Consider the following 13,999-nt stretch of genomic DNA (forward strand, 5'->3'; position numbering starts at 1 on the left):
CTTAGATGATCACTTTGAGACACAGGGGCGGTATTCATAAAGCTTCTAAGAATTTTCTTAAGAGTTAAGAATTCTTAAATCCACTAAGATTTCTTAGTTTCCATAACAACGTTCTTAACTTGTAAGAAAAAACTTAGACAAGTAATTTTGTTCTTAGTTTTGTTCTTAACTTTAAGAAACCTCATGAGGACACCTAACTAGTTAAGAAAATTCTTAGTTATCCAATATGGCGGCTCACGGAAACGCAAACTTTCACACTAGGAAGAATGTTTTTGATATGTACACCGACAGAGAGTTATTACGACGTTATCGTCTTGACAGAGGAGGGATAGAGTTTGTGACAGGCTTGATATCGGATGAAATCGATGCACTTACCTTTAGAAACCGGTCCTTACCAGCCCTATACAAAGTGCTTGTAACATTGAGGTTTTTGGCTACAGGCTTTATGATTTCTTCTCAGAAAATTCTAAGTTGTAAGAACATTTTTAGCTAAGATTTTTTCTTAGTTTGGGTTAAGAAAGAAACTAAGAAGTTTTCTTAAACTTAAGAATTCTTAAGGAAACTTAAGTAAAAAACTAAGAAAATTCTTAGAAGCTTTATGAATACCGCCCCAGGTCCCCGTTATTACCCTGAATTGCTATGGGGAGTAGGTTCATGAAGTAGATTCAAGTTATCCATACCTTCACTCTGTGATATGGTATACATAGCCAATTTCATTAATTGCACACCTACAAACACATATCTACTATCGCTGAAAACAATATCTAACCTGACTGAAGTAGTTTTCATATGTGTTTCTTATTTAATGCAGCATTCAACAATATTCAAGGTATATGATGGCAACAAATCAAATCTGGACCACAATATCAAGTGATTGACTTCATGAACATTGATTTATTCCATTGGAGTATGATGACATGCATCAGCCAAGCCTGACAACTCAACGCTTTAGTTGCCTCTTAGTCAAGCTATGGTTGCTTGAGGCATGTTCACCCTGATCTTCTCAAGTCCACAAGAGTGTGTAATAGCATTACTGCATTAGTATTTACAACTTCTTCCAAATTAGTCTTAATTTACTTGAAATGTTTTGCTCACAACTTTTGAGCATCCTTGTGCTCAGTAACAGTTATATTAAGCACAATCTTATCACTGCGAAAAGAAACAACACATATCTGTAGAAAATTCTGTACCAAGCTCACATATATGTTACATTGATCAGATTTACAATGGGTGCTCTGGGACTGCCCGGAGTGCTCTTGAACCTGGTGTTGACTTAAATACTTATATCCCTGGTACTGTCAGAACAAGATTGAGGTCACCTACATTTCACCTGTTTGAAGAAATCTGATATACCCTGACTTACTTTGGCATGTAAATACTCTCATTGTAAGTATTCTCCTGACATTGTTATTGTAAGATGAAGTTCGCACAGTATCTGTGCATTACATCCTCTTACCATAGTCACTGAGAATAAGAACACCTTTATAGAATATTACAAATACCTAGCCATAGAATAACCTGGTTAATACCTAGCTATAGAATAACCCTGTTATGGTCATAAGCTTGATCTAACAAAATGCACATGTATGATACACTATCTTCAGTTGATTTTAGTATATTTGTTGAAAAACAGGGGGAATTTTTTTTTTTAAAAAGCTGAAAGTTTGATTCAACAAAGAAAACAATTATTTATAATGAAGGAGAATATTTAGACAATAATCAGCTCGTGTTGGGTAATGACAGATTATCTTCCCCTTGTTATATTAATTAAGTAATTCTCTTGCAAACTTGTTCATTAATAAATTCACACACAGTTTGATCTTATTTTTCAATCTGTACCAAAGTGCCTTTGAGTTTGTTCAAAATATCTCATTTGGGACACACCTCTCATTCTAAATTCTTGTTGTTTCTCATTAATAAGTTGGGAATTTGGTATTTGAATAAAAAGAGCGTTTTAAGGTTCCTCTCACAAACTTACCTTGGATTTAACAGATATGTGAAGAGGTACTGCTGGCATGGAACAACTGTCAAACTCAATATCATACATAACAGCAAGTTAAAAATACAGTCTTAAGAACTTGCATGCATCTCATTTGACAAATGAAAACAGAAAATCATGCCAGGAAAGTTAAACAAATATTGACTTGGACACAATATTGTCATATATTTGAATCACGAAAATATGTTTTTTTTAAAAAGTGCCCCAAACTGACATTCCTGCAGCAAGCAGCCTTAGCAAGCTAGCGCTATATCTACCGAAATATATGTTACACAATCATGTGACCTTACAGCCTGTCAAACTGCCGTTCAGAGGTCATTTGCATGCCTGGATTGGAGGCTGCTTTACCTTTGATAGAAACTGGGCCAAACTCTGAAGGCAAACAAAGCATATGGTTACTACTACATGAAACATTCCAGCTCCACTACACACAAGTACAGCATGTAGCTAAACACTCTACATTAAACCCGTCAACACACGCAGGGTCCTCATCTCAATTACGGTTGATGAGTTTCGTTGATGAAACCTGTATTTAAGTTATTTGATTTGATGTCAGCATACACCTTTCAATTTGTACTACTTTTATGCTTTTCGTACTGTCTATCAGATAATCTGATTGTAGAACTACTCCACCCGTGACAGTTTCTATGCTTACTATTCATGTGTAACCAAACCTTTTACTTCCCACATAATGTACAAATTTCCTCATTTTTCTTTCCTGAATCAAAATCGATAGCATAACTATATCATGGTGACCTGTAAAACTGGTGTGTACAACAGACATAAGCAGATGGCCTTATTCAGTATTAATTATGGGTTGAATCTTAGAAACATATACACCAGTCTTCAACTGTATCAAGTTTATATCCTGCTGTGGATCTAATAACCAAGCAGTTTTTACTACTACACATGTATAAATCTGACATGAGGAGAGCAGTATTTGAAGGCCATAAATCAGTGTCATAAATCTTTAGATTGTTGCCTGTTGACTGCTGCTCAAGTTTTTGATTACATGAGAATAGAAATTTACAATCACATGTGCGAAATGAATCACATGTACCAGGTGATCCACATGGACCAGGTGAACCACTTGGACCTGGTGAACCACATGGGCCAGGTGATCCACATGGACCAGGTGATCCACATGGACCAGGTGATCCACATGCACCAGGTGATCCACATGCACCAGGTGATCCACATTTACCAGATGATCCACATGGATCAGGTGAATTACATGGACCAGGTGAACCACATGCACCAGGTGATCCACATGGACCAGGTGATCCACATGGACCAGGTGAACCACATGCACCAGGTGAACCATATGTACCAGGTGATCCACATGGACCAGGTGATCCACATGAACCTGGTGATCCACATGGACCAGGTGAACCATATGTACCAGGTGATCCACATGGACCAGGTGATCCACATGGACCAGGTGAACCACATGCACCAGGTGAACCATATGTACCAGGTGATCCACATGGACCAGGTGATCCACATGGACCAGGTGAACCACATGTACCAGGTGATCCACATGCACCAGGTGAACCACATGCACCAGGTGAACCATATGTACCAGGTGAACCACATGAACCTGGTGATCCACATGGACCAGGTGAACCATATGTACCAGGTGATCCACATGGACCAGGTGATCCACATGGACCAGGTGAACCATATGTACCAGGTGATCCACATGGACCAGGTGATCCACATGGACCAGGTGAACCATATGCACCAGGTGAACCATATGTACCAGGTGATCCACATGGACCAGGTGATCCACATGGACCAGGTGAACCATATGTACCAGGTGAACCACATGAACCTGGTGATCCACATGGACCAGGTGAACCATATGTACCAGGTGATCCACACCAGGTGGACCATGGTGATCCACATGGACCAGGTGATCCACATGCACCAGGTGAACCATATGTACCAGGTGATCCACATGGACCAGGTGATCCACATGGACCAGGTGAACCATATGTACCAGGTGAACCACATGGACCTGGTGATCCACATGGACCAGGTGAACCATATGTACCAGGTGATCCACATGGACCAGGTGATCCACATGGACCAGGTGAACCACATGTACCAGGTGAACCACATGAACCTGGTGATCCACATGGACCAGGTGAACCATATGTACCAGGTGATCCACATGCACCAGGTGAACCACATGCACCAGGTGAACCACATGCACCAGGTGATCCACATGGACCAGGTGAACCAGATGTCATGATGTATCAATTGGTCCACACATACTAGGTGAATCACATGTACCAATTGGTCCACACATACTAGGTGAATCACATGTACACCAGGAGACCACACGGATCAGGTTAATTACATGTACCAGGTGAATCACATGTACCAATTAATCCACATATACCAGGTGAATTACATGTATCAGGTGAATCACATGTACCAATTAATCCATATATACCAGGTGAATTACATGTATCAGGTGAATCACATGTACCAATTGATAAACATATACCAGTTGAATCACATGTACCAATTGATCCACACATACCAGGTGACTTCTGTGTAACAGGGGAATCACATGTACCAGGTGAATCAACTAAATGTACTTGCTGTAGTGAGCCCTCCTAAGCAAAACACTGTAGCTCTTGCAATATGGAATTCTTGGGATGCAACTTGTGTATTTTAACACCAGACATATGCATGTACAAATGCCCTTGTTCACTATAGTTCACCTGAAGGAGTAAGAACATACTCTGAAACAGTGTGTTCATCATGCTACAGAAAAACTGACACCCATAAATCTCTCCCTTTATATGTATCAATTCTAAATTCTATTCGAAAACTGTAGTTTTCAACAATACAGGTCCATGAGGATACCCAGGGTTTCAGAAAGATATCGCTGAATGTATTTTGGCTATTTTACAGTTTGTGCAAAAACCAATGAAACTGTGAGTCCAAAAATATGCAAAATAAGGCTAAAAGACCCTTAGAACCTCATTGGTGCTGTCATTTCACAGAACATGCACTGAATGCACTATCAGCCACCACCTTGTGTGTGAACCAGTCTGAGACTTCAGCCACCGAACCAAGGCCCGGGGCTAGTGACTTCTTTCTGGTCAAGTAACATCATCTTATGCTTGTCCATATGCTGGGACTAAAATCTACTGACCATATATAGACAAAATACAGGTTTTGGGTGTAAGATGTTTTTTGGTATAGACTGATGAGTAGGTTAAAGTGTAGTGTACAGAATTTGCCAATATATCACCATTGAGTACTGTCATATCGATCATACTGTGATTCTTGTGTATTGGATCAGATATACCTCTTGATAAACACAAGGTACATTTCTGTGATCATTTAGTCTACTAGCCTGAACTTGTACCCCTGGCATTATCTTTAGTTCTGTCATAAAAGCTGGTTTATTGCTTAGTTTCAGCTGAATAAACTCAATCAAAATTTGTTTCATTAATCTCGAGCTTCCAACTGAAGGCTAAAGTCACTGACTGATATGGGGGGGGGCACCATGGTACGAGTGTACCTGGATAGTGTGGATCAATAAAGTGCCCATGGTGGCCTACCATTATATTAACCATGGAATGAAAAGAATGACTGACATTATTCAAACCCAGACATTCTTAAATTAAATTCAATTTAGCCATTTGGTGCAAACGTAACTTACGGCAGTTAATTTGGGACACAATTATTTATGTGGATGTAGATGAAAGTGCACTAATTACTTACAGCACAACCCACAACAACTACAGAGAGAGCCTTATCCATACATTCAATACCATATTGGCTTTGTCCACTGATTCGAAGTGAATCCTTTTAGTGAGCAATCTGTTCGTCAGTAATGAGCAGCAAGCAGCCATTATGCTTTGTGGAATCAATGGCCTGGACAGCCATAACAATCTTGGCATTGATGTGCTTCTTCCTCAGAGCATCATTAAGACCTACTCTACCTATCTAGAAATCCTATATATCCTTGGTACATCATCAGGTGTACAACTCCACAGATATCAATAAATCCACCACTTAGATCAACAGCGAAACGGGGGAATATGGGGCATTGGGGAAATAATGCTGATCTGCCTTTCAAGGGAAAGATGAACTCAGTCTTATCAGCAGAGCAACACTTGTTGGGGAATCAGTATTCGGGGTCTTCAGTGAACAAATATTATTGAGTCGGACACAGCTGGTTTTTCTGCAAAACGATGACCAAAAATTTGGATCATGTCTTATTACAGTCTCTATGTAATTCAGTGTTTAATTAATCAGAATCGGTGAGGCTTTGGCCAACGACCATGTGGCTAAATCTTGAATAAGGGATTTGCACATTGTACCAGGGAAGACAATTTAACCTCAGACCTTGTTCAAGTTTGGACTATCATATTTCTATCTTAGTTCCAACACCAAGATTTCTTCTCTTAAGTCTATTATTATTCTTTATCTTTTTCAATCTATTATTGTTTGTATGTCCATGTCAGTAACTTGACCCCTACTATCATAAACCTTCCAAGGATAAACTCATTGGCTTCAGATTAAGTTCATTATAGAATAGCAGCATATCCTGCAATTTGTGCTTTTGTAATAATTTGTATGCAATTAGTTTATAATACATGGGCTGTAATCATGATAGATTACAAGGCTTTGGGTCCAACCTAGGTTTGTGCGTGCCAGGTGACAACACTACCAGCCAACCTACACCATGCTGAGGATGTAGATACACATTGCCTTGACACACCAGGAAGTTAACACCAGGGAATACATGAAGGATACTTTAATCAGATATACCCTGGGGAAAAATCCATGCATTACAACACACTTTGGCTGCACACCATCTTGTACTGCAGAAATATTTCTAATGGTGTAGTGCAATAGAGGTTTAGTTTTCCGTGAGATAACTTGAACCTGTATTCTCAGTACAGACCTTGCTTGAATTAAGGATATATAAACATACATATACGTCTTCCATAACGTTTAATAATTCATCTTTCAATATAATTTATTGATAAATACAACATAATATACGTTCACATGTACTTGAAAAAAAAAACACCTTAAAACATTCTCTTGCTCACAAAATAATCAAAACATCTAGACAAAGAAAGTCTTTTACGAACATTTGAATTCTAAAGATCGTAAAATAAAATGTGGAGAATGTGAGCATGTTATCTTTCATAAACACAATTTACCCAATACTACCAATACTACCAATGAGCCTTCAGATTTTAAAATACTTTTTCATCATAAGTAAACAATTACAGTGCTTGAAATTGTGTATTAACTCATTAAAAGTAAAAGTTGTTAATGAGAGTATCCACGGCACCGATAGCACCAGATCAACCAAGTCTCGAGCACATGTGCAAGTCACATGGTCAGGATTGACAAAATGGGAAAGAAAATTCAAAAAGGAAGTAAACGAAATAGCAAACAAACTCAGCACACACACGTGACCGTGTATACCTTGCGTTTCATAATACATAATGCCAGACATGTCTTCGTCAACTGAGGAAACAAAAGAGGAAATTAGCAGCTTACACGTTAAGGACTCTACATCAACAAGGTAGCCATTTGTTTGTTTAACACTAGTTCATTTCAGCCTCACAAATCGTTTGTGTTTCAGAAAATTATCCGAATATGTAACCTTCATCTAGTATTTCAATTCAGTAAGGGACAATCACTGAGAAAATTGTTTCACCAAAATGATTCTTAAAGAAAACCATTAGCTATTTTTCGTGAAGTTTTCTTCATATATATATAACAATACGTACGTTATGGCATGGACAAAAAGAAAGTTTGCTAAAAGCAGCAGTAATAATTTTGAAAATGTCTGTTTGCTAGTCTTTGGTGTGAGCATGCTTAAAACAAATGACTTGATGCTGATGGAGGTCCTTTGCAACAGATGCAGACCACCCGGCCTTTCATACACTGAATATAGTACTCACTTAGTTCCAACACCTATCTCCTTATTAACACTGTAGGAATTTCATGATTAATCCTCAAAAATAACAGTGCATAATAAGTTCTTATTTGTACATAATATCAATATCAAATTTTACTCCGTTATATCAAAGTTATATATAATAAAATGATGAAAGATTTAACTGATCTTCAAAGAAATGGAATGTACATGTTTTGCATAAAATTGATGGTCATTATGATTATTATTGGGACATAAATCAAAGCATGTTCATGATTGGATTTTAAAAACAAACTGCATTTTCTTGTTTGGTAACATGTACTGTTGCCATGCATACTAATCATCAAACAGCAGTGACAAGTACAAAGCCTGGCATTGCAGCAGATTATTATTGTTTACAACATAAACAATCAGTGATTGATCAACATTGTCATGCAATCAGTGTTTAATAATGTCAAACTACTGGCCTATTATTGCATATATAGAACTGCTGTGCAACTACAGAATGTATTTAATATTTATGTGAATACATTCCAAATTAACGCCATGACAGTTTAACATCACGTAATCCTGTGAAACATTGATGAAAGGCTCGGCTGCGTAAGTAGGTTGAAAAACAAAATATAACAATAACAGTGAAATTCTTCAGACTAAAACAAGTAAAAGAACATCAAGAATAAAGAGTGACACAAAAAAATCTTCAACATAGTTACCTTCAATGCTTTTCTTGTCACCAACGGAATAAGAGTTCTTGACTTTGCTAAATTCCTCACGATCCGCCAAGCTCTTGAGAAATCGGGCAGTAACACGAGGAAAGTGTTGATGTGACAGGGCCATGTATTTCTCTCGGATCATTAGAGCCTTCACAAGACTCTTTGAGGCCAGTTCCAGATCTTTCAGGGGTACCTGTAAAACAGCAATGGGGTCGTCTACCTTTCCGTACAGTGACTCACTACATGATTCTGTAAGATTGTGGAACTCAAATATTGGCACTTGCCAAGTGAAAGCAACTTTGTTTAAAGAATTACGGTACACACACAAATATGAAGGATGATCAACAATGACAATAATTCTTAAAATACTACCTCGAACACTTGATTGCCTTTTTCCTGACACTTGTTTCTGATCTACAGGTTGAAATTCAGTATGTCACTTCTGCTAACGGGGAACTTAAATCTTTGAAGGGCATTTAGAAGTGGAATACATAAGAAAAGCAAGATTTATTGATGTCAACTTCTTTATTGTGAATAACACGACATTTCTGAGTGTATGCTTGCTCCTTAATCAGGTTACTTTGATGACATCACTGATGATGTCACTTTGGATGCATAGTACATCATGACCGCCGCCATACAGCTGGAATATTGCTGAGTGCCGCGTAAAACTAAACTCACTCACTCACTATAACATCATGATTGTAATGGACCCTCACATCCAGTGCATGTAGCTCTGACACCCTTGAGGCTGTAGCCTGGGGCATGAGGAATACAGTCTTCCGAGTGAGATGAGATGAGTGTTGCTTTGGCCATGGGTTCGAACATGCACAAGCACCAATGAAACCACTGACAAATCCCATATCATAGTAATTTGCTGTTTTGGGATATTCTCCAATTCCTAATAGAACGCTGGTAAGTATGGTATTTCCCAATATGTATTCCTTGTTTACTGCAAATGTCTTCAACAGTTCCATGCAGAAGATGTAAGTTGTTTCTAAGATGTATTAGAAATTACGTAATCATATGTATAGTCCATTGGCAGTTACTGATCTGATTCTCAGAATTAGGAACCAGCAGTCTAGTTTAACTAAGGACATCAGCCTCCATAGTTATCCATAGATATTATGAACAACTATCCACGCTGTCAGGTCACAGTGACACACCATTAATCAACCAGTGTACTCACCCCACTGAAATCCTCCCCACTTATGCTGATCTTCTGGAATGATGGGACCAAGTCAATCTCCTCGTCTAGCTCCGCCTTCACCTCCTGGGGCGTAACATCTTCATCAAGAAGGGATGGTCGACTACGCTCCACCGGTGATGTCAGTGTCTGTGAAGAAGTGCTGGAAAAAGAGAAATACACTGTATTTTCACATCCACAAACATTTAACATCTCAGTGATTCTGTGGAAGGCAAATGTCATTTAAATCACAACACAATCACAAAACGTAACATGAGTAATCTATAGTTTACTTCATAGGCTATACTTGCCTCTCATGAAAAAAGAGGATTGTCAAAAAACTTTTTACCTTCTTCAGGGCTCGATTTAGTGCTTTGTTACTTGCACTGGTGCAACCCAGTATTACAAAGTGCAACCTAGTTATGAGTCTAACTTGCACAAGGTGCAAGTCAGTTTTTGAGAAATAAATCAATGATGAATCTAACATTATAAGCATAAATATGTCAGTTCATTTTTCTTCTAAACTTTGAACAGCTATGGCACTGAAACATTGCTATCATAGACACGTCTCGGCTATGACAGCTCTTGAAAACAGATATCAGCTGTGTCTCTGTGTTGCTATGGTTTCATGGGTACTACATCACGGAAATATTTTTATGTGCACCCGAAACTTCTGACGTTTTAAACACACTATGTTGCAACTGGAATTTGGCTGGTGCAACTAGGTCTTTATCGTAGGTTGCACCTGGTGCAAGTAGGTTAACTTATCTGAAATCGAGCACTGTTCTTAGTATGACCTATCCATGAGTTGAAATCAATAGCAATCTTCTATTCCTCCAAACTATTCCATGTAAGGGAAATTCAAATTAAAATTCCATCATTTTTCCAAGGTTCCATAACCCATTTGAACCCTCCTTTGCAAACGTTAAACACGCAAACGCTACACCACACATTAAATACCACAGTAAACTACACTGACTTGTAAATCCATGTTGCAAGTACAAGTGAGATATATTGGATGTAACACAAAAACAGAATGCTTGAAGAGCAAACATTTCAAATACCATATTGTTATAACTTATTCTTTTAATTTCACAAAGAAGTATTTAAATCAGTACCTATGACACACACAACAGAGACATTGATCCCAGTGTTCTCTCAAATTACTTCAGAGACAAACAGATGTAAAAGAGGCACAACAGAGAACAAATAAATGTAAGGAAATGTTACTAACACAAACATCTTTAATGAGGAACCCAGACCTCTGTGACTTTAGCTACTAGTCCAAAGCCCATCTCAAGCCACATCATTTCACCTTGTAAGATGGGTTAACAAAAGTAAACAGTCAAATGTTTAAAATCAAAAACCAATTCTGAGCGAATGGACTGAAACTATTTTGGCACAAAGAGAATTATCACGAAAAATTAAGACTTTAAATTAAACCAAATTGTCAAACAACTCAGGGCGTACTATCAGGAACTTATTCAGTCAGACTCACAGAATAATCACTGACAATTCCGGAAAATTATATTTATACTATTCATCTTCTTCCTCTTACCTGAATAGCAACATCTTAATGAATAACAAGCACCTGCTTCACAAAGGCATGTGAATGTATCAATGTTGGAGGTACCCAGAGCCAGTACATACAGCTATCACGAGGCTAATCACATCATGGTAAGCCTAATGACATAACCAATGATTGAGATTCACTTCTTTGCCCGCAACAATACACATTATATTGACCTGTCTTTCCCAGCCAATCAGCAACTGTGTCTCTGAGTGTATAGTCTTTTCTTACTAGGTCTTTGGCCATCGAGGAGTTGTCTTATTAAAACAACTCCCTCATTCTTTACACAATGAACTTGATTTGTTCAGGGAAATATGCCATACTTCATTCGGAAAAGAAGCAACAGGATGACTCAAATAAAAACACAGGAATAGGATGCTGTAAATCAATTGACAGCTTCAGTATATTAATTATTGGATATTTGATTAAATCAAAATCAGTCAGAGAGGTCCCAAGCTTATACCAATCTATGACTTAAGCCACTAGTCAGTAGCCGGAGTCCAGTATATTTTGCTTTGCTCTAAGAGGCTTCAGCTAATACTGGTCCATGTCCATCTTCCTGAGGCAAAAGTGTCACTAGGATCTATCAAAGCCTTGTATTCATCCTTGTCTATTGAGTGTTTCAGGTTTTCTCCAATGTGCACTATTACTTAGGATTTTACCTCGACTCACAAACATGGGGAAACTGGAGACCCCTAATTATCAATTTTATGGGTCCTTGCAAGCAATATGAGCATCCTGTGAAGTAACAGTGAAGATAACTGTACGTTTTGAGAATTTCTTTAGAGCCTGGAATGAATGATTGATCATGTGGACTGAGGGATGAAATGGTGCATGTAACTGCTCTGAGAGAAACAGCTAAACATTTAGCAAAGTCAAAGATGTGGGTACAACGAATAATATTGTGAAAATGTTTTTCTGCATCCATTCTCAACATTTCTGCGTACTGGATGCATATTTGCGCTTCACATAAAAACCTAATTACTACTATGTCAACTCGCCAATCTGTATGCCTCTATTAATGTAAGAGCTAAACACAGCAGAAACAAGCATCTTTACTGTGGTGATCTGTCTTTTTGTTACTCTCAGGAAGGAATCTTAATATGTTTTTAATCATATGATAGGCCAGGTCTTCTGCTGTTATAGTCAACATTGTGAATCGTCCATGTGATGTGGGTCGGTGGGGTATCCTAGCGGTTAAAGTGTTCACTTGTCATGCCGAACACCCGGGTTTGATTCCCCATATGGGTACAGTGTGTGAAGCCCATTTCGGGTGTCCCCTGCTGTCACAAGGGATGATGAAGTTTTACTAGCCAGAGACCACAGGACCAGCATAAATTTCGCACACTGATATACTATGACTGAAAATAACGCTACAGAAGTTACGGTTTGCAGATCAAAAGTGTTTTCTTTTATAAACCCTAACATATTCTGTAAATGAGGGGAAAAGGGATTTGGGCTTCTAAGTAGATGCACATGTTTTTGTGACTTTGCTGAGAGCTTTGGAATAATGCTCCTGCTTAACACTGATTCATTCTGTGAATACTATCACACTCTGTCAGGTGAATGCGTAAGGAAATCCCATAGTGATACAAGTCAAGACATTAACCACTGTTGTAAAAAGCTCAAGCAGTGGCTTAACTTAAAAACCAAGGACCATAACTGGCATTCTGGGTTTAAAATTTAGAGAGTCTTCTACCATTTGAATTTAAGGAGCCCCTGAGTCTTGAACATTAGGGATATGAAAAGGTCCATTTGACTTTTATGATTAATTTCAAACAGGAAACGCTGGTGTAATATATAATCCAAAGAGCATATACTCAGTGTTCACGAATGGTGTTTCAAAGTAACAGGACATTGGGTCTTGTAAGTTTCACATGTCTGTCTGACCCATTGAAAATTCACAGGACCCATAGAATAAAATTAAACTCACATTTCAGATTTAACATTTCTTATAATTGGCATTGAAATTATTAACAAACATAAGATTTATAAACAGCAATGAACAGCAAACAACTGTCACATGTCACATATAACAACTTCAGTCAAAGTCATTGTGAAATATACAGTCAGACACTGGGGCCGGTGGGTTGTAGACTTCTATTGGACCGTTGGCAAATCTACCGGAATTGTCAGAGGGTCAGATGCTATTCGTGAACACTGTATACTGAGAACCCTGGGATGTATCACGTTTGTGAGTGCAGAAAAGGCAGACACTGGCTTCCCTGCTGTTTTAGTAAGAAACTTCAGAACACACTATAGCTACTAAAATGATTCTCTGAGAAACAGCTAATCACTGTGACATATGTATGTGAGACTGGATGAAATGATCAATATGAACTAATTTAGCTTATAGCCAGATGAAAGCTTTCAGATGTGATTGTAGCTGCACGAATTATTGAACCAAGATAATTCAATGAGAATTCCTTTCAGTGAACTTAATCCACCTTCGAGCTTGAAGGACAAGCGTAATTTTTTTAAAGCCTCTTATAGTGGTAATTACAACATGGGATGTCATCGGCTAACCAAGAATGGATGTTATCATCACAAATTAACAACAGCTGGAAAAAGACAGGTGTGGTATTTCCAATATTTTCTTTAA

The 13,999-nt window shown here is 38.2% G+C and overlaps 1 protein-coding gene across 3 annotated transcripts in view; it reads right to left on the reverse strand.

Moving 5' to 3' along the window:
• Positions 1 to 13,999, reverse strand: part of LOC124258398 (AMP deaminase 2-like) — a 56,014-nt gene that overhangs the window by 23,021 nt on the left and 18,994 nt on the right. For 2 of the 3 annotated variants that reach the window (XM_046692497.1, XM_046692495.1), the window contains 3 exons: positions 9,831 to 9,990; positions 8,642 to 8,834; positions 2,348 to 2,371 (listed from right to left, as the gene is read on the reverse strand). In XM_046692497.1, the coding sequence (XP_046548453.1) occupies positions 2,348 to 2,371; positions 8,642 to 8,834; positions 9,831 to 9,990 (377 nt within the window). The remainder of the gene's footprint in view (positions 1 to 2,347; positions 2,372 to 8,641; positions 8,835 to 9,830; positions 9,991 to 13,999) is intronic. The other variant, XM_046692496.1, reaches the window with a different exon arrangement.

The sequence above is a fragment of the Haliotis rubra genome, unplaced genomic scaffold (genome assembly GCF_003918875.1).
Source record: "Haliotis rubra isolate DU_JTF1 unplaced genomic scaffold, ASM391887v1 Scf691, whole genome shotgun sequence".
In the NCBI taxonomy this organism is placed as follows: domain Eukaryota; kingdom Metazoa; phylum Mollusca; class Gastropoda; order Lepetellida; family Haliotidae; genus Haliotis; species Haliotis rubra.